This window comes from Dermacentor variabilis, chromosome 7 (genome assembly GCF_050947875.1).
Source record: "Dermacentor variabilis isolate Ectoservices chromosome 7, ASM5094787v1, whole genome shotgun sequence".
NCBI lineage: Eukaryota > Metazoa > Arthropoda > Arachnida > Ixodida > Ixodidae > Dermacentor > Dermacentor variabilis.
This window is the reverse complement of record NC_134574.1, coordinates 90895054-90921923: the sequence shown is the minus strand read 5'-3', so window position 1 is coordinate 90921923 and position 26870 is coordinate 90895054. Positions and strand designations below refer to the sequence as shown.

At 46.6% G+C, this 26870-nt stretch overlaps 1 protein-coding gene across 1 annotated transcript in view; it reads left to right on the top strand.

Moving 5' to 3' along the window:
• Window positions 1-15645, top strand: part of dysf (neuronal PAS domain protein dysfusion) — a 164394-nt gene extending 148749 nt beyond the window's left edge. Inside the window, exons 7-10 of the mRNA XM_075698796.1 lie at window positions 4942-5048; window positions 7436-7589; window positions 8164-9443; window positions 11284-15645. Coding sequence (XP_075554911.1) covers window positions 4942-5048; window positions 7436-7589; window positions 8164-9439 — 1537 coding nt within the window. The 3' untranslated portion in view covers window positions 9440-9443; window positions 11284-15645. The remainder of the gene's footprint in view (window positions 1-4941; window positions 5049-7435; window positions 7590-8163; window positions 9444-11283) is intronic.
• The last annotated feature ends 11225 nt before the right edge of the window (window positions 15646-26870 follow it).

The window sequence follows — 26870 nt, the reverse complement described above, 5'->3', positions numbered from 1 at the left end:
AAATAGTTATGTAGGTATCTGTTACGCGGACGCCAAGACAGTGACCGCGCTTGGGCAACTGCCAATTCAACCGCCCTAACTTAATTATCTGAGGCGCGAACCGCTCCTAAGAGCAGCAATGAGTATTCTATGAGGTAAAGTTTGTTGTGCTTACAACCGAGGTTAGAATTTTTGGACACAGAGACTGCGCGGCGTTGAGAAAAGATAACTATATGCGAGCGGGAAAAGATGGCTGGGGTTTTCCGGCGATTACATTTGCTGAAAGGAATGGCTCAAATGCGAAGAAAGCTGTCACAAACATTACCAATTGTTTTGTTCTGAAAGGGAAACAGAAAGTGAGCAGGTAGAACGCAGCGAAAAAGTAAGGTATTCATTCATTTATGTACAAGGCCCTTCTGATTCTACGACTAAGATTTAGAACTCAAGATCACACTACATCGCAGATGAAAGCGTGTGACAGACTTGTTTAATGTGCAGTTCCTAACTACGTTGCAAAAAAAAAGAACAACAAGGTAGTTTAGGCACACGCGGTCACGAGAATGTAATCAAGCCAGAGACAATAGTTTTCATGAGCATCACCGAGTCTTGAGCGACGAAGAACCGTGTGTACAAATTTTCACAAATCCGCACACCGTTTTTTGGAAATGTACGGTATGACGCCGCTTTTCACCTAGAACAGCGGCAGCAGAACGAACACCGCAGTTCCGGTGTACAAGCCGACTTCAACTGACAATCGTGACTCAGAAACTGAAAAGTCAACGCGTACGTTTCATTGATTCAGAGAGGGCAATTTTTTCTCACGTGTTGAATAAGCTTCTTGGAAGCGTTGTGCAGTACACATGATAAGTGACGGCAGTGTGGAACTCCTGCTACCAGATCCATTGAGTTGCCGGTTTTTTCCTCACTTTGGCGATCGTTAACGTGTGGCCTAGTACATGCTAGCCGAAATAGCAAACATAAGATCTCTTCAAGATAACGCCGTTCGTAGAGCTCGCATGAGATACTTCTACTTTCGCAAATTAAAAAAAAATATATTTATAAATGCCTTGCCTAAAAAATTAAAAAAATTGCATAAAAATTAATTGCATAATAATTTATCTGCAGAAAACTAAAGTAATGTTTAACAGTCTCGGAAGAGAACAGCAGTTTACCATAGGTAGCGAGGAATTGGAAGTGGTAAGGGAATACATCTACTTAGGACAGGTAGTGACCGCGGATCCGGATCATGAGAATGAAATAATCAGAAGAATAAGCATGGGCTTGGGTGCGTTTGGCAGGCATTCTCAGATCCTGAACAGCAGGTTGCCATTATCCGCCAAGAGAAAAGTGTATAACAGCTGTGTCTTACCAGCACTCACGTACGGGGCAGAAACCTGGAGATTTACGAAGAGGGTTCTACTTAAATTGAGGACGACGCAACGAGCTATCGAAAGAAGAATGATGGGTGTAACGTTAAGGGATAAGAAAAGAGCAGATTTGGTGAGGGAACAAACGCGAGTTAATGACATCTTAGTTGAAATCAAGAAAAAGAAATGCACATAGGCAGGACACGTAATGAGGAGGGAAGATAACCGATGGTCATTAAGGGTTACGGACTGGATTCCAAGGGAAGGGAAGCGTAGCAGGGGGCGGCAGAAAGTTAGGCGGGCGGATGAGATTGAGTAGTTTGCAGGAACAGCATGGCGACGATTAGTACATGACCGGGGTAGTTGGAGAAGTATGGGAGAGGCCTTTGCCCTGCAGTGGGCGTAACCAGGCTGATGATGATGATGATGCCTAAAAAACGTGGGGAGCCGGTGTGTCAATGCCTGTATATATTTAGAGTACGGTGGACCTATGTCTATGGGATTTCCACAAGTATCCGGGGTTAATTATACCTTACAAGACAAACTCGTCTATGCACAGTCCATGTACTTTATATGACCAATAGGATAAGCCGTTTAGAAGAAAAGTGTGTTGTACTTCTGCCTAAATTCTTTTTTTGTCGACCCAGCGGGGATAGCGGTGTACCGCGGGGCATCGAACGCGACTTCTATGCTTTCGCTATTACGCTAAGGATAAAATTGTTGAACAGATCTGTAGCTGTGCTGTAGCCAGCAACGAGACGTTAGAGTTGGACGCAAGCATGCATTACCCGGAACGCAACATTATGCGGCCAGGCACGCGCATGCTCATTCGGAGCGACCTCTGGCGCCTTCTGCGGGTACTGTTCGCGGAGATGGACCTTCCCGGGGCCGCAGCAGTACTCGCGCGCGCGCCTTGCGGCGCCTTTGTAACCTCAGGCAAGCGGCGTGACGACGTGCAGCGCGGTGAAAACCACTGCTTCCGCCGCCACTGCCGCGGCGGATGTGGCAACGTCTCTCGCCCTGCCGATGCTATATAACGCGCTGACGGGCGCGGGGGAGGGGGTCTACGTTGCACGATGCTCCCGTGCATCATGAAAGCGCCGACACGATCGCGCCGGGATGGCAAAGCGTGTGCGCAGTGCGCGCATTAAAATCACTGGCGCTGTGGCCTTGCCACTCTTCGCCTCTCCGGGCGCGTGGGCAGACTTCGTGCGCGCACGCGCTTGCACGCTTGATCAAAGCCGAAACGTGCGCGCTTACTACGCCGTCCGCGTGTAGCGAGTATGAGTATACGTACACGGCGGCTTCGATACGCAGGCCGAGACTTCCGGCGATGTATGAATGGATCGGCCGTCGGTCGGAGGTCTGCGTGAGTGGCAGGCCTTGTGAGCGCGAAGCAGCGGCAGCGCGCGAAAAAAAAAAAAAAGTTTACACCTCCATTCACGGGAAAGCCGGCTCCTGCTCGACGACTCCCGGGTGGCCGATTCGACTCGTGCTAATGAAAAAGTAGGTAGATAGAAAAAAAAAATTACCTGAGGGTTCCTGCAGCCAGCTAGCTTGGAATCGTCTGTAGTATCCTTGCATTTCAGTGCTGCTACGTGCAGGTGTGTCAGTGCTCGTTCCCTTGGCGCTATGTGACCAGCAATGACCATCGCTTAACCTAGAGAAAACCAGGAAGCAACGCTCAATGCGAATGAGCACTCATATCATCACATTTCGGTAGTTCTTTTTTGTTGTCTGTTTTTCTACTTACCTTTCACCCTCATTGTTATTAGGTACTTTTCGAATAGCAGGCAAAAATGGCGGCTGTGGAAGCTTGGAAGTTGATGTTACGCGGATTAGTAGTATTCGTGTTCTTTTTCTTGCATTGTGTTAATGGGAAGCCAGTCAAATGTTTACAGATTGTTCATATCCCAAAATTCAGCTTAACAGGGTTCTACTAAACTAAAGTCTATTGTATCCATTGTAGTTAAACTCAAATAAATACAACTGAATTTATTATTTTTAGAAAAAATAACATTTACAGAGGAGGTGGCGACAATAAGGCATTATGTTGCCCTTATAGCCCCCGCCCCACTTTATGCAGTATCAGCAACATATCGCAAAAAACGTTTTCGTAGCTTTCGCAATTGTCTTTTGAATGCAATAAAAGAAAAATAAAAGAAGAAAACAGCTGTTACCTAGTGCATCATCATCTTTGTGTGATCGTATTTCTTCATGTGTGTCGTTACAAACATGCGGCGCAACTTTACATTCACGTCTTCACATTCATGTCTGGTTCTGCACGGCCGTGTGGAGATCGCTACTTACCTTGCTGACATTGCTAATGTAATAAGATTGCTATCGCCTAAGCTATAGGTCCATGACGCCGAGTGTTTTCGAAGAAAAAGAGAGTGTGTGGGAAGCTAAACTATACCTAGAGTTTGAAGAGCAGAGGTATGACAATCTGAAAGTACTGCATTGTAACAGCGCAAAACTTAAATAAAGGAAAAAAAAAAAGAAAACATTACTTGGGAGTTGGCCATCTGCGATGTAGTAAAGACTATCGCTCGTCGCTTTGCGAAGCACTGGAAAAGATGTCAGATGCTCGCCGTAAATGATCACTTCTAAACTCACGCATATTGTATGCTTCAATAAGAGATATTACACGTGCTATACATTACCTATGCTTGAGTGCCACTTGTGGAGTTAGTAATATGTATTTGTGTTGGTACAGTCGTCGTCGAGGAAGCTTGTCAATACTTGTTCTCGAACTCTCTTTTCGCACTTTGCTTTTGATGGTTTAGCGCAATTCTAATGCCTGTGTGTGTTGACTGCTGTGATTCCCTTTGGTATCTTTCAGTATTTTCTGTAGCTTTAGTTACTTATTCGCTTTGTGACCAAGAAAAACCTGTGGCATCTGTTAGTACCAACATTATGATGCCACATAGTATGAAAACAAACAAGGGCACTGTGGCCGAGGCGTATCACTGTAGAGTTGGGACAGCTGAGATTTTACTTGAGCTGTCGGGAGACTGCAACTGTGAATGTCTTGAAGTTCTTTAGACTTGTATGATATTTGCATGTCTTAAGTGCCACTTCGATGTCGTCTGATTGTACTCACAAATCTCTGCCATTTAGCGGCTGTGGCGTATCTGTGCACAAGGCCGCAAACTTAATTTTTGGCCATTGCTCGCGCAAGACGGAGACGTATTGCAATTGAAAACGCTGCTAATTGGAGATTTCAGCCGTCCTCTGAAGTGCGCAGGTGGGCATATAATAGGGTAGCCCTTGGATTGTTGGCATTAGCTACTCAAAATGACTGATTGCGATACTGAAAGCCGTCAATCAGTACATCTGCTTAACCTGATAACATAACGTAACACATCCGATCTTAACAGGACAAGTATTGTAACGGGGACATTTACTTCGGCTTTCTTGGTAGCTTCTCGAGACACGTACTACTGATGTGCCGATGATGTTATGGGTTTCCTCCAGACCAAATGTTTCGTCATTACATGTTCGGGAGCTCTCAGAAAAGTGCATTGACAAAATTGGGAACAAGGTATGAAAATGTGCGTATTTTAAATGTATTTTACGTTGTCCTTTTCTACAGTGGCGAGTTCCATCTGGGTTACCAAAAGTCCAGCCTTCAGAGCATCTCCTGGTATGAGCTGGTACACTGGGAGCACCTGAGGGAAGCACAGTCAAAGCACCGCCTCAGTGAGTATCGTGTTTTGACATGCCAGTACGAAGGTATTCAAAATACCATTAGGTACTAAACAAGTAATAACATCGGATGGCGATTCGTACACAGCCAGTAATAAATAGACTGATATCGACCCATTGTCGGTGAGAGGCCATTGCTTAGAACGGGTAGGAGTCGCTCTTTCATAACGCTGTCATTGGTTGATTACACGGAGAATGTCGATATGTACCCGCTGTCTAGAATTTGACTCGCAGTGTTTCTATTTAATCAAGGATGTAATTGGGAACGGGTTGCGGTCGTTATTGATGCAGCATGTCGACAAGAGCTTACGGTTTACAATTTGACTTACATGTCCTGTTTCATCACGGATGTAATTAAGCTCACGTACTTTCGTGAAAGCAAATAAATATGCACATGTAGGTTTGAAGCTGCCTCAAGAGCCTCAAAGCAAATAGGCACATCAATCCGCCTGGCAGCAACATCGAGATACGAAATTGCCAGGGAGGGAGAAGAGAGACGGGAGGCTAAATTAAACACTCGGACTCGACCAGCTACAAGACGAATCTGGCTCTGGCAGCAGCAGAGACAGGCTCAAAGAAAACAACAGAAAAACAGTGCCAAGGACCGCGCATCTCGTAAGATCCGCCCTGGAGATCCGCCCGCCTCCTTCTTTTAAAAGAGGAGGGCAGGGGGGTTCCTTATTAAGTGACCATAGTGGCCAGCCGAACGCCTCTCCTATTGGCCACACCGGTCGACCCCGACGAGAACGAAGGGCTCGTCCAGCAGGGCTCACTCTCTTGCACGCGCAAGCACGCCGCGTGCAAATTTAGGCGAGGAAAATCGGGGGGAAGGATAAACGAAGCGGCTACCAAAGCAACGAGACTGCAGGAAAAGCAGGAACAAGAGGACCGGAGAAGCAAAAACGTAAAGATAAAAGAAAGACACAGACAGGAATACACACGAAGGGGGTGCACGTTGGCTAAGAGAAGAAGAAGCCATGGGCGTGACGCGATCTAAGCGAGAAATTATACGCACGATCCCAATCTTTCCCACCCTCGCTCTCCTCGGTATTTTCTCCGCTTCTCTCTCTCTCTCTCTCTCTCTCTCTCTCTCTCTCCGTTTCTGGTTCTGAACGAACGACTGTTCCTCCCCGCCCTCCACGGTGCATAGAGCCCCGTGCGCGGAGCAATCTTTAGGCCGAGCTATGTATCCGTACAGCCAAAAGCCAGCCATTTGCCTCGCTGCTATATAGCAAGCGGTGGCGAACTTGCTGCGGCAAGCACAGACAAACGGCAATATGCACGAGTAACCGGTTTCCTTCTTTCCCACGTTCAGGCTTCCCAGCCTTTTCCTTCTCTTTTTTTTTTTTTTGCTTGCTTTCTTTGATTTCCCCCTTCTCATCTCAGGGAGCTGGCCTCTTAGATGCAGGGCCGTATCACGAATCCGGCGCGATGCGAGAAAGAGACCAAGAAAAAGAGGTTGCCGCCTCGGAGGCAGGAACTCGGTGTACGTACGCGCTGGCGCTGCCGCTGTGTGGAAGTAGGCGTACGAAGGCGCACGCGAGGAGCAGACCTACAAAAAGAAGGAACACGCGGAGAGGAAGGTGGTGAGGGAGTGGGTGGTCGCACGTGCTGCTGTTGCCTTAGCATAGTAAAGAAAAAAAAGAAAAAAAAGAAAGGGGTCCTTATGGGGGGCGTCTTATGCGCGCATAAGTAGTCGCTGCCTCGCCCCGCGGTTTGCGTGCGAGTGCTCGGGTCAACAGCAGCAGCGGGTCAACTGTGACTGCCAACGCAAGCCCGCTGGTGGGGCGGCCGACACGTGCAAAGCGATGCGGCATCACGTTATAGTTCTCGTGGCGCGCGCTGCTCTGCTCAGACCACCAGATGTTTCAGCTAAACACGAGAACTCGCAATGAAATGTTGCTTGGACAGAGAATTTGGCAGTAGGTATTGTCCTATAGTACTTGTAGATGGAACGATTGTCCCCGAGCGCTTATCGGACTCATGAATACGTTTCGCTGCAGCATATGAAACCAGCGAGCATGCGCTCGGACCTTACGTAGAATGTAGAGCATTCTCTTCAAGCTGCTACTACCGCCCTTGATCGTGCCACTTTCTTTATGTGCACGTATGCCAAGTAATGATGAGTTCAATCATTTTTAGTCGTTTTGCAAATGAACTAGAAGTACACATATTTCAGATGGGTGTTAGGTTCGCGAATGAGACCTATCCTTCCTCCGTAGGCTAAGAGGTGGACATCGGGCGGAGTAGATTTAACGGCGCACTGCTTAATAATGCGTTGACTGTGTCGTAGACATCAGCGGCTTTGTACGTTGCCATCGAAGTAAAACGCCGAAAGTTGGCTTTGCTTAAACCACCTATGTTCTCTTGGACAATTGCAGTAACACAGTCGGAGCAAGAACGATCGTGCATCCTGCTGGTGCGGCTGCAGACGAGTCGTTCGGGCTGGCTGTGGGTGCACGCCGTGCTACAGGTGAAGGATGGCTCCGACAGCTCCCAGCAGCCCGTCATCGTGTGTACCAACCAAGTTCTTAGGTGAGATATCAAACTATTCCCGCTAGTGTTCCTTCACTAGCTCGTGCGTACAGCATTGTGACATTACTGTGCCCCCGAAAAAGAATAAAGAAAGGGACCTTAAGTGTTCGTCGTCAAGCTCATACTTGTGAAGAAAAAGAAGGCACTTGATGTACGCATCTCTTGTCTTAGGGTGCTCGACCATCTCTAAGACTGGCGAGCTTGGTTAAATGAAGGCAACACCGCACGTCTTGATAAAAAACAGCTTCTTGCTATACTGCCGCAGTGAAAATTCGTACCATACCACACACACAGGTTTCACGGAATTGATGCGTACTGAAAAATGAATGCATGTAACAAAAACACCACGTCAGGGTTAATGTGAGTAGTGATTGCAACTAAACGTCGCACTTAACAAAATGAAATGCTTGCAACAAACCATGATGCCTTACAAGACCTCTTCGGCAAGAACAACAGGCTGAATTGAAAAATAAGAGTGGGAACAAGACTTGAGCGAAACGCTAATTCACAAAGTGCTCTGCTGTTAGGTGTTTAGTCTGTAACTGAAATATAATAGCCGCCTTCCTTCTTGCAGCGAACGGGAAGCAGCCGTGATGCGGGCGAACTCTTGGCTCTACCAGTACTACTCCCTGCACTCGAAGATGCACTACGGCCTTGCGTACGAAGCCACGCGCCTGCCGGCCTACTACCCTACGCCGGTGATGCCCTACCCACCGCCTCCGCCACCTCCGCCACCGCGGGAAGTGCCGCAAGCACCGTTGCCTCACTCACCTTACGCTTTGCCCCACCACCTCAACGGAGCGCCGGTGCCTCATCATCCCCAGCACCACCCCGGTGTGCTCCAGTACGGCGGCCCCTCACACCACAGTGGTCTTCCTTACAGCAGCGTTGCAACTAGTGCTGCAGCCGCGACAGCTTCCGCAAGCGCAAGCACCAACAGTCCGATCCCTTCGCCCGATCACCGGAAGTGGATGTCACCGTCTTCCTCGTCTTCCGGTGGACTCAAAAGACCGGCGTCTCCCGGTCACAGCATCAGCGTAAGCAGTGGCGGAAGCGTGAGCGGCAGCAGCAGTGTCAGCACCAACAGTCCGACCCTCCCCAAGGCCCCAAGGCCAAGCTACGGCGCGTTCACGGAACTTGCTCCGCTGCTTCCTTCCGGTTACTACGGTGGTCCCGGACAGGTCCTGGCAGCGACGGCTCCCGTTCCCGCGGCCTTTCGTGCCCCCACCAAGCTACCCGACGACAGGCTGGCCGACGTGGAACAGTCACTGACGCCCACCAACACGGAAGACGTGTCCCAACTGATCTCTGGCGGCGGATCCGGTTACCTGCGGCCTACGTACATGTCCTTGGACGACCCCGAGGTGGCGAAGGCCGCTCGGAGCGTGGCACAGTACCCGACGCCTCTCGAACCGCCTGCATACTATCCTCGTTACCTGGAGCTAAGCCTAACGCTCGAACTCGCCGACGGCAAGGAACCGTACGCAGCGGCGGCCGCGGCAGCTGCGGCAGCGGCTGCAGCGCAGAGCTCGGCGGACCTCAGAGAAGGATTCCTTTACCACCGGGGCGCCTTCGCTCCACCGCGGTTATCGGCGCCGTGCGGAGCTGGCAGCGAAGAGGAAGCTGCGGCCGCTCTCGACGCATCGGCTGCGGCGCACGCTGCAGCTGTTGCGGCCGCGGCTCATCACCACCATCCGCATCCCTACTGGCACCGGCCGGTGGGCGGCGCCGGCCCCCCTGGTTTAGGTGGGACGGGCGGCGGCATTGACGCGGCAACTGGAGCGTGCCTTCCGCAGCCCCAGCCGGGACACCGGGCAATTCCTGAGGAACCTGCTTCCGTCGAGTCCTGACCGGGTGAGGCGCCCTTTGCTGCTGACAGATAATTGAAGCTCTTTAACACTGAGCTCGAGTGAGCGGGTATATGTAGGCGTTACGTATAGCCACAAGTAATTTGTTTCGTTCTGCACGCCATCTTTCAAACGTTCTTTAATTTTGTAAATGATTGTCAGCCACCTGACTATTGGCGTATGCTCTCTGGTGAGTTCATTTCTGCGGCATGTGTGAGTCGCCAGCTCTCCTTGCTGCTTAGTTCGCGGCATGATCGGGCGGCACAAGCTGGTTTGTTGCAGCTTTTGCCTATCTTCCTTACCACGTCTTGTATTTTACAACCCTGTAATGCGCATACAAACGGGAACTTCCAGAAAAATTGCAACAAATTGTGACCCTGTTTCTCCTCGACATGGCTAGTACAACTGCACAAAAATAATGGAATTTGATCAGTCAAAGCCTCATTTCTACCGTAATTACCAAGTACAATTTCGGTTGTTCACTTATGCATAGTTTACATTTCACTCCAGTTTATTGCAAACTCAACTATGCGTTTTGCGCTGTTTCCCATGCTGATATTACCATTTTGATGTAACTCAGCGTAATATATGTGATACGTTGGGCCTTTGAAATATATCTTCTGAAAAATAGCGTAACCCATAATTTACATGTCATGTCAGTGCACATAAGGAAATGGAATGGCAGTTGAATTCATAATCCATAATGATGAAGGAGCGGTACGTGTACATTTCCTATGACAACCTTTGGTTGGCCGAATGTTTCCAACACGGGACAGGCTCAACAGTAAGCCGAAATTGTACTCTTTGATTGCGCTTGGATCTCACAACAGTGATGACGCTATCTGCGATTCTGAGGAATATATTTTTGCTTAGTTCTTTTTCCACTGAAAAATAGAGTGTACCATGCAGAGCAGCAGGTGCTCATTCGGAAGAAACTGATCCGTGTTAGTAAAGTAAGTGCAGGTGTGACTCGTGTAGACAACGGGTAAACAACATAAGGTGCACCAAGAGAGTGTAGTTGTTTTAGAGGGTCAGACATATTTATACTTCAAAATGCATAATTAGCAAGCCAGTGGTGTAGTCTGTCTCGGTCACGCTGTGACGACATTTACTATTGCTAACAGCAGTCAGTTTTGTACGTTGTCTGTTCTAGTGATAACGATGACCGCGGTCTTCTCAGTTAAGGCAGTTGCCCTTGAAGCGGCTACAATGCTTCTTGGGGAAAGTTCTGACACTGTCTCAACAACACATTTATCAACAAAAATATTCTGCAAGTTTTACAATGCCAGAAACATGAAAATTAGGGAACATGAAGTAGAACATGTTAAAATACGATCGTAGAGATACAAAAACAACAGAATGGGAACGAAGGTATAGACGATATCTTTTATAGAAATGAGGCAGGCATGGGTACACTAGGGCTGTAATGCGTAGAGATAACATCCTGTTGTCTATTTCAGGAACCTGAAATACCTGACATAGCAAGAATAAAGAAGGCAAAGCAGCCGAGGTTGTGATGGAGAAACTTGCGCGCACAGGGGAGTAGTGGGTTGACCGACGACAACTGGCGCAGAAAATTAGATGTCTTGAGGGAGGCCTTCGTCCGCAGAGCGTACAGTTAGCAGACTAAATATAGAGGAAAAGCTCGGCAATAGAAGTGGCAGCCGCAGGGGCGTCGACATATTGCTACCTCTCATTATTGTAACGCTGAAAGATATTCAAAACGTGATGCGAAAACAATCATTTAAACGTAGAACGCACGTATGGAGAATCTGTGCACACATGTATGCTTGAGAATGTGAAGGAACGCAGTTTATGTCATGTTGGTGTTTTTTTTTTCACTGCAGTGCTTGGTGCCGGCCAGGTCACGGTTGTGTGACACCCGCAACACCTTCTCCGTCCAGCTTCGGCTTTCCACGCCCGAGGCAGAGAGAGAGAGAGATAGCCACCGTATGGCATATTGCCAATACAGAGAGCACGAGTACCCGGCTTGGATGAAGGAGCTCTGGACTATTACGCTCCTGCAGCACACACGGCAAACTAAAGCCACCTGCACTACCAACCGTGGCAGCGCACCAGCTACATAGGCCATTGCTTTCGAGAAGAACTGTGGGACGCCGTCTTCCTTCGGAAACGATCGAGAGCCGAGGACAGCTCGCCACGAAGCCTGTGTTTGCATTATTTATTTCGAACATTCGATTGGGCAGTGTAAGGAATGGTGCATGTGCTTTCGTGCGTATCCTAGCGGTTAATGGCGCGTAGTGATCGCAGCCGCAGATGACGACACCTAGAACTGGCAGTTTCGACAAGCAATGCCTCGAGAAGCCGGCATCACCTTTCCAAGCACCGGTATGCGACGAGAAAAAGAGCAGTGACAAGAGGTGCTCCTCCTTCACCGCAACACCAAAGAGTGGAAAACTGGACTCAATTCGAAATGTTTTTTTTTTTTACAACTGATAAGTACCACGTCCTGGTTACATCATATTGCCCATAAGTGTCGTAGCAACGCCATGACGTGATTGCGTGGGTGATGTTGACGTTGATCGTTACGAACGTTCACATGACTACCTTGGTCAGTGGGCAAAAATATACAATAATTGTGTTGCTGCTCTAAAGAATGTATGTACAAAGAGCGAGCAGGGCAGTTAAACAATAATAGACAGCGGGGCCTTAAAAAAGTTTAGTGAGTGCGATGAATGCAATTAACTGTTGTGCCTTACACTTACGGTATTCGTTTTGATCTTGACTGAGACGTTCGTGAAAACGAGTTATATTGTGCACCACTCACGATTCGCTGAAGGCCGCGAGCCTTACAGAAAACTGTGCGGCCATTCCGCGCTCCTTACCTTTTAGGAGAGCCGATATAGTGAACAATTTCATTTCACAAGGTGTCTTAATTCTCAAGTTTGTTTATAACTTCTTGTGAGAAGCCATGGATGTTAAAACTTGGTAGAACCTGGAGAACTAGCAAATGACTTGCATGCATCGTTTTCTGTAGTACACGAAGTCACTTATTCAATGTGTACATGCAAACCTGGAACGGCTGTGCTGCTCCTGAAGTACACTATCGAGTGGCCTATGGCTTGTTTTTCTTCTTTTTGTTTTTGTTTGCAATGTGCGCTGAGGTTAAGGTGTCTGGATTACTCAATCGACTTCAAGCATGCAAAGTGTCTAAGTGTCCAAAAACGAATGTCATAGCACGGCTGAAAACTACAACGATGTATGAAGAGTGTTGGCCCTCCGTACATTAGGGTAGGCATTGCGCTGTGACGTATCTCAGTTTCCTCGTCTGTCAAAAACACCTCTACCTAAATGAACAAGTGGCAAGCACGTGAATATCAAACACATCAGAGTATGCATTTTACCATCATTCAGTGTAATGTGCGCAGTGGCCTGGATGTCTGTCAGTCACCTGTATTACAAGATGCCAACTTTGACGGCTATTACGAGCGTATAGCCTGCCTATTTGGTGCGACGGTTATCAGCTTGCATGTGCGGTATTGATGAGGCAAATATTACTCTTTTCGCCACTCGGCAACGATCTCCATCACGAGCATCTTGCATGCATGTTTGATACACATGACAGCTGTCACTTATATTGAGTGGTGAACTCATACCACGGCATTCTTTTTATTATAGCTGCAGCAGTGCTTTAACAAAATGAGTCAACTTACCTTGAAATGGATAAATTTAAAGTAGACTATCTGCCACCAAAAGCACCTTATGCCACATTTCTGCAGAAATGATCAAAGCGAAGTGTTTCGTGCCTGTTTAGGGCTGATGTGAGCCAGTGTTTTGTAGAACTACATGAGAGCTCACTTAAAGAACGCTTTCATCCTCGGATACAAGTAAGGTCGTAGCAGGAAGTTGTGCCACTAAGTGCCTGAGGGAGCCGGCGTTGCTTTTCCTCGTAGGACTTATTGACGACTCACCAATTTAATTGAGGTCGGATGAGTTCAACCCAAGGCGCCTCTCCGTGGAGGGTATTTTTGTAATCATGATATCTAAAACAATATTTGCGTGATTATTGCTGCAATCATGTGCAAGATTTACACTTGCTTTGAACAGCAGGATCTTGAGCAGCACATAAGCGGCAAGATATTATATATTCTCACCTAATACGCACTACGCACAGTCAAGGTGACTCCCGCAAATCTGATTAGCACAAAAGGCATGAGGCACCCTGTATTGATGTAACGCGATTTTCCGTCCAACCGATTGCTTCTGACAGGTGTGGCGGTTTCATTAAACGCGCTCACTGTTTTTGTACAAAACTAATGTTTTGGGCACACGGAATGACTGTCAACACCTCCTTGAAATTGACTCAGGATGCCAATTGAAAAAAAGCGCGCATTTCGATATCAAATTGAACTTGCCTGTTTGTTCTGGCTTGAGAATTGCTTTTCCATGGTAATAAGTCGGTCCGTCATTTGAGAAGATGTGTGCTGCTTTATAGTAAACAGTTTTGCTCTCTAGCGCCTACCAAAACAAATCGAATTTATCCGTGGCTTATCCTATAATAAGCGGGTGCTCCCTGACGAAGTTCAGGCCCCTTTTTTTGCAAGCAAGCTGAGACGGCCCGAAAGTCATGTTCTCCGTCTACCGATCGAATGCCACGTTTGATAAGCTTAGATCGAAAGCACCGCTTTACACCTATGACACACAAAGTATTTACGATGCATGTTCATCGCTGCTCCCCAGTGCCTTATTTACAGACCATGATGTCATTTCATGTCATGTGTTTTTGAGGAACGTTAGTCCTTGTAAATACAAGTGTATGGTTTCTGTTTCTTCAACCTTAAGATATCGAGTGAGCTGTCATACCATAGTTATTCCTGTCGCGAAACCTTCTTGATCAAAGATATAATTACCATATTTCACTCAAGTATATGTAAATAAATGGAGAAAGATGTGTGCACACTCTGCAATCTTTAGGTGAGAACAAATGTTCATCTTGCTTCTTTCGAACATGCTCTATTGTGCCACGAAGCATCCGCTTATGTGGAGTGTTTGTTTCCTTTGTGATTTCTTCCGAAAAGTAGGAAGGAAGGAACACATTTTATTGTTCTTACTGGTGTGCGTGTGTTTTCTGTTCTTATTGTGTTGTGAATGTGCAAAATGCACGCCTATACAGATCTCACCGCTACGGATAATCCCTGTGAATTTTATTTACCATCTCTCCCGCTTTCTTTTCCATAACTTTCTTTTCATAGTGGAAGACGTACACTACTCGGGACAGTACATATTTATTTCAAACTGCTTCGCACGACGCTCTGCCTCTGAGAGTGCGTTGTTGCCTGCACTTTTGTCCTGTTGCGAATGCCGGCTTGGGTCATACCTGGCTTCAAATTTTGGACTGCTGCCGCATCCACAGCACTGCTTATCCCTAAGGAGGTGAAATCGCACTAGTCTGAATAAGCAGCCTCATAAAACGGTGGCTTGTCCATCTCCATGGAAACCATGAAAAGGTTCATGCGTTTGCTGAAAGTAAAAATTATTAAGCCGATACCGCCAAAAATGTGTGTCGAACCGAAGCATTCTTGATGGTCGGTGTGGGGCAGAGGAAATTGTTCTCTGGATTATTTAAATCAATGACGAAGGGGCCTCGAAAATTCATTCGAAATGCTACCTTAGGAAACAATTTTTAGTATCGTTTGAGAAATTCTGAATAAGGTCATCGGCCAGATGTATTACAGATGGTATGCTCACTTGAAATTTATACAAAGTTTAGGTTGTAAAGATAGTGAGGCGCATATATAAAACATTGTGCTACAAGCCCACAGGGTTAGCGTGTGTGCGAACAACGGTACTGAACTATCGTATTTTCTTTCACCTACGTCATCATAAACTCCGGAAGATTGTTTTCGCTGCGTTTGCTGAAAATCTGAATTCATCGCTAACTCGACACAGAGCTGCAGCAGCGCCTCGTACGCCTGAAGGGTGCGCTGTGCCTGCAATAGTTCCGTTGCACTTTCCGATCTATTCCTTGCTTTTCTCTCTCCTTTTTTGCTGTTTTCTTTTTGTTTTTACGAGCGGTGTGGACATTACGCGTGTACGAGTCCTTGCTTTGTTTGGAGCACTGTCACGTTGCGTTTCCTGTGTCACGTCACCGCGCTTGAGTGAGCGCAAAAACACTGTGTACAGAGACTTGTCTATTATGTGGCAATGGATGCAATTAAAGAAACAAAAGAAGTTATTGTTTCGTAGAAGAAAAATATGCTTGTCATTGCGTCCTTCCTTTAGACGATGCAGGCGCGAACACAAGGGGCCTCCTTTAAGAAAAGCCCGTCGGTGGAGAACACTGTCGTCGTGTACAATAAGGAATCGAGTATTTCCCATTGGGACCCATCGTTCCGGCGCAGTTGAAATAACACGCAGAAATGCGAATGCAATGGAACCAGGCGACGTCTCGTGACTTTTGTACGTGCTCTCTTTCGCCCTGGAAACATGGATGCATGCAAAGAAACTCACACATGTATTTGAACACGGGCCACTTAGGTGCTGTAAGGATCTGTGTTTGGTCTTCATAGTGGGAGGACGCCAAGCATCGGTGAGACCCTCGATACTGTGAAGTGGTCGGTGTCCAACGGGGCGCTGCTAGTCGTATTGTCGTATTGAAGACATAGGGAAAGGGAAGCGTCATCACCTGTCAGGGAAGCGTTGCGGTAGGGTTGACGTCAATAAAACATCAACATTTCCCGTTACGCGGTCAGCCCGAAGAGAGCTAGCTGGTTCATTTGTAATATAACATAAAACAGCGGAACTTACGAAAGATCCCCAAAAAGCGAACATGTTGGACAAGACAGCGCTTGTCCGTTGTGTTCGTCTCTTTCACCTTCTTTAGTTCCCGTATTTTAGCTTACCCAGAACAATTATCACATTTTTTTCTAAACAGTGTATATATCGATGAAATGTCGGGGATAGCTATCGGGTCACATTGAGTTATATAATTTTTAGGAATTTATTGTGGAACACTTAGTGTTTCCCACCACCCATAGGCAATGCTACACATGAGCAATTGCACCCGCAACAAAAGGAGGAGAGCTTGAAATCACAGAAACTGCCGCAACACCCTGGCACGTCTGGCAAATAGGTTTCACGCTTGTGAACACACTTATAAGCATAGAACATCTGGCCGTGTGTTTCATAGCAATGACCTCTTAACTTACGACACCGAACCTACCCCAGAAGCAGGGGTATATTGTGAAGCGAAAACGAAAGCTTACGCAAAGTTAAGACTCGGACAAACGCATTTCATTTACAAAGAACACCATCCGTTGAATGTATTATTTGTAGTGAAAGATCTACAAGACGGTTGACGGCCATTACTTGTCTATGAACGGCCTGGGCGCGATCGGGGATCGTTGTTCGGGGCGCGCATTCGGTTGCGCCGCGCGCGATTGGCCCAGGCTGCGCCGACTTGGTCAGCCGCACCAAGTGGGCACGGCATAGCCAATCGTGCGCTCTGAACAACGACCCCGATCGCGCCCCCGGTTCTTGCTGTGAATTGTTACGTAGTGCGATGACGAACAGGTTTATGCGCAAACGAAATTCAAAATTACGAGCACTAAATAATGTACCGTGTACAAGGTGTCTAGCAATTACGCACTCAAGATGGCAAAAGTAAAAGGAGTAGCACAATAAAGCCTCAGCTGGAAAGTGTTCAATCTAAGAAGCTTCCCAAGCAGTCGTGAAATAATAACGAGAAATATCCGTGTACTTAGTGGCACTGACACCTCGCACCGCATCTATAAAGGATAAAGAAATAATGCCATATATATATATATATATATATATATATATATATATATATATAGCAGTTTCATATTGTCAGACCACCATCATAGCATCCAGTGTTTCTTTGCCCAGAAAAAGGTAAAGTAACGGCGTCGCTCTCCAAAAGGACTGTCGCTTGCGGCCTCTGCTTCTGTTAGGAGGATAAAAAGACGTGCTTTCGCCGAAGTACACACATTTGTATTACTCGGCACCTGTCATTAAGCTGCGTTGCTGGATTCGATCTGACGCCTAAGTGCCTCTCGATTGGGACGCCATGGATAAAAGGAGTTCTCAGTGCACTTCACCAACATAGCCACTGTTTTGTTTTCTTTTTCATTCGTACAGAGGAATGACGCTTGATCACACAAAATTAAGCTTGAAAATGGAGCTGTGAAACTGCTCTCGTTCTGTCGCTGTTTCGCTCGAAACCTACACCTTCAGATTCAATATTTTTCTTGGGCAGTAGCTTCAATGTTTTCTGATTAGGCTGTCTAAAGGGGTGAACATCAATCGCAACTAAAAGGCGGTGAACAGAGCTGTGCATGGAGGCAATGACTGAATATGAGTCACTCCGACTTACACCTACTCAGGCACAGGTAGGCTCACTCAGACAGATAACTTCGGCGACATACCTACAATCAATGTGATATTTCTTAGCACTCAAACTGGCTCAAAGATGCTCGGATTAACACTTAATCTAGCACTTACTAACGCCTTTTATTGCAACCATTGACTCACGCGGATTGCGCCAGTCACGCCTATAATTATGTAAAATCTCTCAGACTCAAATCCAGGAGGACTATCACAGGCTCACTGAGGCTCACACTCGCACTGATTTGGACTCACTGAAACTCAGCCCCACTCAGAATCACGGTCCGGTTTATGTATGATTACTCACCTTCCTATGGATAGCTAGCTTGTAAACGGAAGAGAGGGAGGTTTTCTTTGGTCAACGGAATAGCCTTTTTTTATGTGTGTGTTTGCTTGCCTAATGGGTATGTTCTCGAGACAAGCCGTCGCGGTTAATGAGTCCTCGCTTCGTAAAGAGCGGATATTCCCTCTTCAACAAGGTAAACGCATGTAGCGTGCGATGAAAAAGAATGATTTGAATAGATTTGTAGGCTGTCGTTGGAAAATTGAGAAGAGTTGGACGGTGGTGCCACTGGCATCGATGCGGGAAACCGCGCATAGATCTCAAAAGGGTCCAAAAGGAAAAGTGACCGATGAGGAAAGAGGAAATGTGCAAATTTCTTTCCTAACTTTAGGAGTTATTAGTGCTTGTGAGCATTTAGGAATCAATTGAGAACGTTGTCGAATAGGTGAAAGAGACTATGCTATGAATATGCACCTATGTATTTCGTATCAAACAGCATCTTTCGTTTGACTGACCGCTTGTGAGCGTTTCTGTCCTGCACTCTTTCCAATGGTCTGCAGTGTGTGCACTCTTTGCGATTTGCTTCGGCAACTTGTTTTCTTTGCTGCCTAAAACGACGCGCAAAGCATCCCGTAGAGCACGACGGACGCAAGATAACGAGACCTTGGTAAAAGCAAGATATTTCAATCTGCTTTCGTTCCAATCTCCCGTCGTCCAATTTACATGACCCCTGACGCAAGCATCGGGCGGTAACCTGCAGCGTTGTTTGAACCGCCCAATCAATGGGTCTCTTTGCTCACAGGAGACGAAAAGCACGCAGAAGTGGAGAGGGATTTAGTGAAGTCCAGCTGGCGCAGTGATAGTACATAACCGGTTATGCGGGTCGTACCGACGTCTGGGATTGATTCGTTTCCCCTTGCGTAGTTTGCTGTTGCTCATCGAAAATCGCGACGGTTTGCAATGGAAGGTTAAAAATGCCGCCAAAACAGAACTTCAGTGAAAAAGAGGTGGCAGAGTGATATCTCATACGTGCCGAAAGGGCTCGAAAACGTTATAGTTCCACATGAATTTTTTGTTATGCGTAAATAAATTCGTTCTACCATGCACCTCCAAGTAGCCAGTGCCAGAGCAATCGGAAGGCAGACGTCTTCTATTCCTTTTGGAACGGGGCAAACTGCGGCTATTCAAAAATTAAGTTCAGCTTTGTTCGGCATAATAATGCATCTTTAATGCTTACACGACACTTTTACGAGGTGTCTTTTCGCGGTTTTGTGACGTCGCGTGACAGAAAAGCGAAGTGGGCACCGCCCGAGAACCCTTGACTAATAGCGGAGAGCTTAAGGCAATGAAGGTCTCTAGTCAGAAATAGGTATATTTCTTTGGTTCAGTCTAGTCATGCATAGGAACTGGTGTCCCTCATAAATGGACTGATTGAGAACGTTTTTACCCTGATGACGTCACATGCATGACTCCGTAGGAACCACGAAGTGCGAGGGAGGGAACGAAAGGGCCCAGAGAGAAGCGCATTAATGTCTTAATGCGAAGCATTCCTTGCCTCATTATATGCACTTTGCGTTAGGTCGGTAGTTAGCTAGGTGTATTTTCTGTGTCGCCACACGTAGGACCTCTGTAATGAAAGTAAACCTGACCGACAGTGGAATTGAACCTCTGCCTTTCAGAACAGGAGCCCAATTGTCTGACCACTAGGCCACACCGGCACGAATTTTCTTCGCCTGGCAAAGCTGACGAGCTCTTTGGTAGGTTTGACGCGTGTTTGGCGTGTCAGTTCCTCGTGTTCTATTTACGTGACAGTGCGCGCTTTGGGAAAATCTGTTAGAATGTACTATCTCCGAGACGGGGCCGCATTCCCCAAATCGTTCCTCGTAGCAGCTAACGCTACGTAGAAATTGTGCGACGCTGTACCACCTTCAGGATCGGCTCAGGTCGAACATAAGCTTGATAAAGAAGCGACAAAAGGCGAAATTTTCTAACTCCGAAAATCAGATACCGTCGGCTAAACTATTGAAGTCAATAAGCAAGAATAAAATAAGTGATATTGAGATTATAACATAGAAAATATCGAGGAAAGATTTAAAAAATGAGAGCAGTATTATATCAGCAAAAAGGAAACTTGGCATTAAAAGGAAGATTCGCACGACGGAAGAGTAACATCATCATCAACAATCTTTATATTTTTAATTAAGAGCAGCGAATTCCACAGTAAGTGGCCACGCAACAGGAAATCGTGACAAACAGAAAACATATTTCCGTGAGTAACTATGTTGAGGTTAGAATGACTACGCAAAACATGTCCTGAAGGAAAGCGGAAGGAGAGGACGAAATGACATTCGATTTCACCAAAGATGGAGTAGACATTATGCTGACAAAGCTTGTGGTCCTTTATACGCAAAGCCTCACGACTTGAAGTGTGCCAGAGTGTTGGAAGAATGCCACCATTATACCGATCAACAGCAAGGGCGACACCGATGAATTTAATATTTACAGACTCTTCGGCTTGCTTTCGATGTCGTACAAAATATTCACCAAGTTTTTTTTCTATTAAACTCAGGGTCGCACATTGCTTCAGTCAGCCCACTGAACTGGCTGACTTCAAGAAGGGGCACTTAGCAATTTATCACATCTACGTCATTATTGAGGTGGTTTAGAAATTTACGGAGTAGAACCAACATTTCTTTGATGGATCTCATAGATTTCGAAAAAGCGTTTGTCAGTAGAGATAAGAGCAATCATTGATGTATTACGTCGGCAAGGAGCGCAGAAAGCATGCGTAAATATCTACAAATATCATGAAGTTTTCACAGCTGCTACAATTCTTCACAGGAAAAGAGCAAGAATAACGGTCAATAAGAGGGCCAGAAAAGAAGGCATAGTCTCTCCAATGATATACATAGCATGTTTAGAAGAATTATTCAAGTTTAGACTAGGTAAGTTTAGGATGAAGGATCGACTGGAAACATCTCAGAAATCAGTGTTTTCCAGATTACAATGTCCTATTCAGCAATGATGGGGATGACTTGCAATAACTGGTTGAGGTCCTTTGCCGAATAGTGTGAGTAGACCTGAAGATTACTACGCAGAAGACAAATGTAATGTTCACTAGCTTGGCAAGCGAACAACAATTCATGTTTGGCTGTCAGCATATGAAATCTGTGCAAAAGTACGTTTATCTAGCCTATTAGAAATCAGATACTAGAGGAAAGAACTTTACAGAATGGGCGGAGCGACAACTGATGCGGAAGAAGGACGACAGATCCTTGAAGACGACCTTCAATAGGCTTAACTCTGCCATTCGACGCCATACGAACAAGCTCTGTAGGTCACAGTCGGCGTCCTTCTGCGCTAGCTTGACGGTTTTCTCACCGATGACGAGAATTTGGCGAGTCATTGGCAGTCTTGCTGGAGATTCTCGTCCTAGTAAACATTTCGAAACGCTTGCACTGCGCAAGCAGAAACCTCTCGTGTGCTTGGCAGAGGAATTTGCAGATGCATTTGTAAGTGTAAGTTCAGGAATTCATCCCTGCGCTCTGCCTGCAACATCTACGTCTGTGGTGGACGCCCCGTTTACACTTCGAGAGCTACAGACAGCACTCAGCAGCCTGCGGCGTCGATGTGCACCAGGTCCTGACGGCATCACCAACCAGATGATGCAGAACCTACCTCTGGAACACCGGAAGATGCTCCTAAGCTATCTCAATCGAGTGTGGGAGACTGGCGACGTTCCTCCTTCATGGAAGGTGGCTCACGTTGTCCCAGTGCTGAAGCCCGGCAAAGAAATGACAGACTTGGCCTCGTATCGTCCTGTATCACTGACGTCGTGCGTGGCTAAGCTCATGGAGAAGCTGGCAAGTAAGCGTTTATCTTGGTGGCTCGAAGATAGAAGGGCTCTGCCAACATGCATGACTGGATTCCGAACAGGTTTAAGCGCGCAAGATAGCGTCTTGGACTTGATAAGCCATATTGAACACCGTAGAGCTTTCGGCCTTTCAACACTAGTTATTTTCCTAGACGTATCAAAGGCTTATGATAAGGTCCTGCAGGCATGTCCATATGTCGATATACGCGGACGACATTTGTCTTTGGTTAACCGGATATCAACACAAGCGTTTAGCTCTGATAGCTCGACAGGCATTACTTTCAGTTCAAAATTACCTTCAAGGTGTTGGGTAGGTGTTGGGTTGGGTCTCTCGGTAGAAAAATCTGGCTTCATCATGTTTCCAGGTAGAGGAAGAAGGTATGCGCGGCTGAAGATAGACCTTAATCAATCTTGTCTTCGACAATTGAAACACAAGCGCTTTTTGGGCGTCATTATTGCCTACCGCCTACAGTGGCGACGAGCTGTGGACTCGGTTGTGACATCGATATCTTCGCGTCTCAATGTGATCCGTAGAGTTGCAAGTGAGCAATGGGGAAATCACCCTTCTTGAATGATCAGGTTTCACCATGAACTAGTGACGAGTCGAATAATGTATCAGCTCCCTTTAATTTCGCCATCGATATCACAGCTGGAACGACTTGAGGTTCTGCACAGAAAGGGCCTAAGAAGGGCTCTTGGCGTTCCGCAGACTGCTCCTAACAATGCAGTACTTTACGAATCTCTATCGAGACCTCTTACCTTAGTCGCTTCACAAAGGTTATTGATGCAAATTGGCCGCCTCAAACAGACGGCAGCCGGCCGAGCCCTTCTACAGCGCCTTCGAAAGAGATCCGAGTCCCGAGCGTACTTGGCCCTTCATACTCTTGGTTACCTGGGTCTTGACGCTAGAGGTCGAACTAAGAGGTTGAAACCACCTTGGTCTTTTGTGAGCCTCGATTGTTCGTTGGCAGTTCCTCACGTTCGTGCTAAGCGGAGTTCTCCTTTGGCGGCAACGCGTTCGCTCGTACTGGAACAGCTTGAAACTGAAGATGCACGTCATCTTCAAATTTTTACTGATGGCTCTGTGGACAAGGTCAGAGGATCTAGTGCAGCTGCTTTTCACATTCCCTCTTTGAAGTATGATTGGTCCGTTCGCTTCACTGCAGTCGTGTCCTCCACAACGGCAGAAAGCGTTGCCATTGAGGCAGCTCTCAAAAAGCTATGGTTTTGTACGCCTTAACCTGTTGTCATTCTTACAGATTCGAAATCCGCCCTTCAAAAGTTAGAGCACGGGTTCGCTACTGATGCCTTATCTCTAAGCTCCCTACGTTCGGTGCAAAATCTCCGTGTCAAAGGCTTCTCCATACGATTCCAATGGTTGCCATCACACATAGGTATCATAGGCCACGAGATGGCGGACAGCCTCGCCCATAGAGCGCTGTCTGGGAATCCTTTGAGAAAAGTGCCTCAAGAAGATAAGAGACTCTTCAGAGAAGCGGTGTCGTGCCACTTCAGTTCTTTGTGGAGCTCACCTCACAAGCCATGTGTGATCAAGGGTCTCAAAAGAAACCAAGCCACCTTACTGCTCCGCATTCGCACGGGCTCTGCTCGTACCCCTGCGTGGAAGTATAAGACTGGCCTGGCGTTATCACCGTTATGTTCAACGTGTGGTGTGTGCAGTGACATAGAACATTACCTAATGTGCTGTATTGTGTATAACGCGGAAAGGAGGGTGTTCTTCGGGTCCCTCAAGAACACAGGACTTTCTCACAGCTCTCTTCAGGACATTGTTTTCCCGCGCGGGAACCGATTGTGTAGGAAGGAGGTTTCTCGCCTTCTGTTAAATTACCTACAGGACACTGATTTGGCTTCCACATGGTGAACTGAGGAGTGACCATTTGTAATTGGGAGGTCTGTGTCTGATTATGTGATTTATTTATTTTAAGTGTCGCTACGGTGGAGCAATCGCCGGCAGCAACTGCAAGGCTAATCCCACCAGTAGCCTACAACAACTCAACTCAACTCAACTCAACTTTACAGAATGAAAGAAAAAATGGATTGAGGCGGACACGGCAAGCATTATGGACTCGTGCCCTGCAGCCTACCCGTAAGTGAAAAGAAAAGTGCACAGTCATTGCATTCTACCGGTGCTAACAAAGGGGGCAGGAACTTGGACGTGAACAACGAAGCTTGAAAAGGCGTTACGCAATACACAACGATCGATGGAACAAAAAATATAGGCAGAACATTAAGAAAAACGAAGACAATTGTGCGGACTAGAGAGAAAACCGGCGTAGCCGATATGACGTATGCTAGCTGTCATTAGCAGAAAGAGGTGTAGTTGGTCAGCGCATGCATGTATTATTTATGGTGTGTAACCGGTGATCTATAGAGTTAATTATTGGGTGTCCAGAGAAGGCAAGAACAAGGTGGTGTGATGAAATTGGCAGATTTGCAGGCATACGATGATGCAAGCTTGCACAAGGCAGCGGTAATTGGGGATCGCTGGTAGAAGGCTTCATCCTGCAGTACTTATAAAATAAGCTGCTGCTGATAATTGAATAATTAGAAATTAGGAAACGTAGTTTCAAGAACGGTGCAGTCAAGTTCCAGATCTCGTGCGCCTTTGGCATGGATGACTTTTTTTACCTGCTATCGTTCTACATGGGCAGCACTTTAGCTTGACACCAGGATAACTTGTACATCCAGCGGCAACGCGTTTGCATTGGCTCATGCCTCGCACTTATACTCAGCGATATACTTTTAGCAAGGTATGACCGGAGCCCAATGCCTAACCTTGTTGATTTGCCAGTGACAAGGGTTTATCGCTATGTAGAACGTTTCGCAGTGATATTTTAGGCACGACCAAAATGACGGACATTCATTGCTTGACAAATTTTTAGAAGTTTTTTCGCGCAGAATTTATTTCCGACTCCAACTAAATGCTCGCCTCCTAGTGGCCGCACCGAGAACCAGCCGATCCAGGTTCAGAAGCAGCTTCTCACATTACAGCGTGTGCTGCAACGTTTTCTCGTTGTTCTCAAATCGTCATGATGACTCCGTGCCCAAGCCGCCCCCCCCCCAAAGAAAATTAATGAATGTCGAAGAAATTTTGCTGTGTACCATCATGGGCGTGTCATCGCGGTCGAAATACAACAATTCGTCATTTCATCGTTTCCCGAAAGTAGTAGACGACGCGCAACGCAGAGCGACAAGGATAAGAAACTTGCGCATAGCGAGGAAGTCGCCGGTGCAACCGAAAGGCAAATCACTGATTGCGATAGCACATTATTGTACACCTAAAAGAAGTAAGGATAGTAATTTTATCCACCGTATAAGCTTGTAAACATTAGATTACTACCTATATCAAAATGCGTGATGTCCTGCGCGCACAAGCCAACATCTCACTCGATCACCGCTGACACTGGCTGTCAAAACGCTGGCGGGAAGAAGCGCGGCAGCAGTAGCGAGTAAATTGATCTGCGTGCTGTCTCTCGCTTCAGCGCGAACTAAGCGGCGAGAACACAGGGCACCGGTGGCGTAGCCAGAAATTTCCTTCGTGGGGGGAGGGGGGAGGGGGGGGAGGCTGACGTTGAAGCTCGGCCTCCTCCTTATGGAATTTGTCAAGGGATCAAGTACATTAATAACAACTGCATTGCCATTGCCAAATAAGCTGCAAACGAATTCTTGAACGCTACGCCTGTCAAGACTAATACATGGTGTATTTTTTCATAAAATAATATACTCGTATGCCTCCAAAATTGTCCCCAAAATAATTTATTTGTTTCTGTCTATTCAATGAGTAAAGAAAATATCACACGAACTTTACAACTATATCACTTTCAAACCAGCAAAGAAGTTCATGCCGCTTGAAGGCCATGAAATGAACAAGTTGAGGATAAATATTTTAATGAAACTTTGTCATTCAAGAACTTTGTTTACAATCTTGTACATATGCAACGACCAGGGAAAAATCTCAGTGACGCTGTCCTTTGTTACAATATATTGCACAGGAGCAGCTGTCACCGGTCGTGTATTGTGAGTAATCGCACCGAAATTATAGTATCAAAACAGAGCCCTTATAAAAAGTAGGAGTGCTGCAGAATATACGAGGGCGAATCAAATGAAAGTGAGCTAATGCGAATATATGAAAAATGGGGTATTAAAAATAGTCTTCATGATCATTTAGACATTTGTCCCACTGACTAATGAGTCGCGTGATTCCCGTCTCATGAAACTTTTTGGGTTGCTGCTTCAAAAAGTCTGTAACTGAATCTTTCACGACATCGTCCGACACGAATCTCTTTCCCTTGAGCTGTTTATTCAAAGGCTCCAAAATGTGGAAGTCGCAAGGCGACAGTTCTGTGCTGTATGGCGGACGTTGCAGCATCTCTCACTTGAACTTTGCCAGTTTTCTAGTAACCACGTCAGCAACGTGGGGACAGGCATGGTCGTGGAGCAAGATGACCCCATTCCTCAATTTTCCACGTCGTTTATTCTTGATTGCGACACGCAGCCGATCCAGCGCTTCACAATATCGGAAACGATTGATAGTCTCTCCAGGTTTAGCGAATTCGATCAATAACGGCCCCTGACGATCGAAAAAAAAAGTCTACAACACCTTTCCGGCAGAAATGACGGCCTTTGCCCTCTTTTGGAGTAGTGAATTCAAATGTATCCACTGTAAGTTTTGCCGTCCTGTTTCAGGCTCGTAGTAGTGGCACCATGATTCGTCCCCGGTCATAATAGCAGACAGAAAGTCGTTACCCTCATTGTGATACAGATTAGATGAGCCAAGGCAGCGCCGAACCGCTCCGTTTTCTGGCGGTGGCTCAAAATCTTGGACATCCATTGCGCGCACAAGATCCCATAGGCGAGATGTTCATGAATTATGGGTGTGACCGGAAATG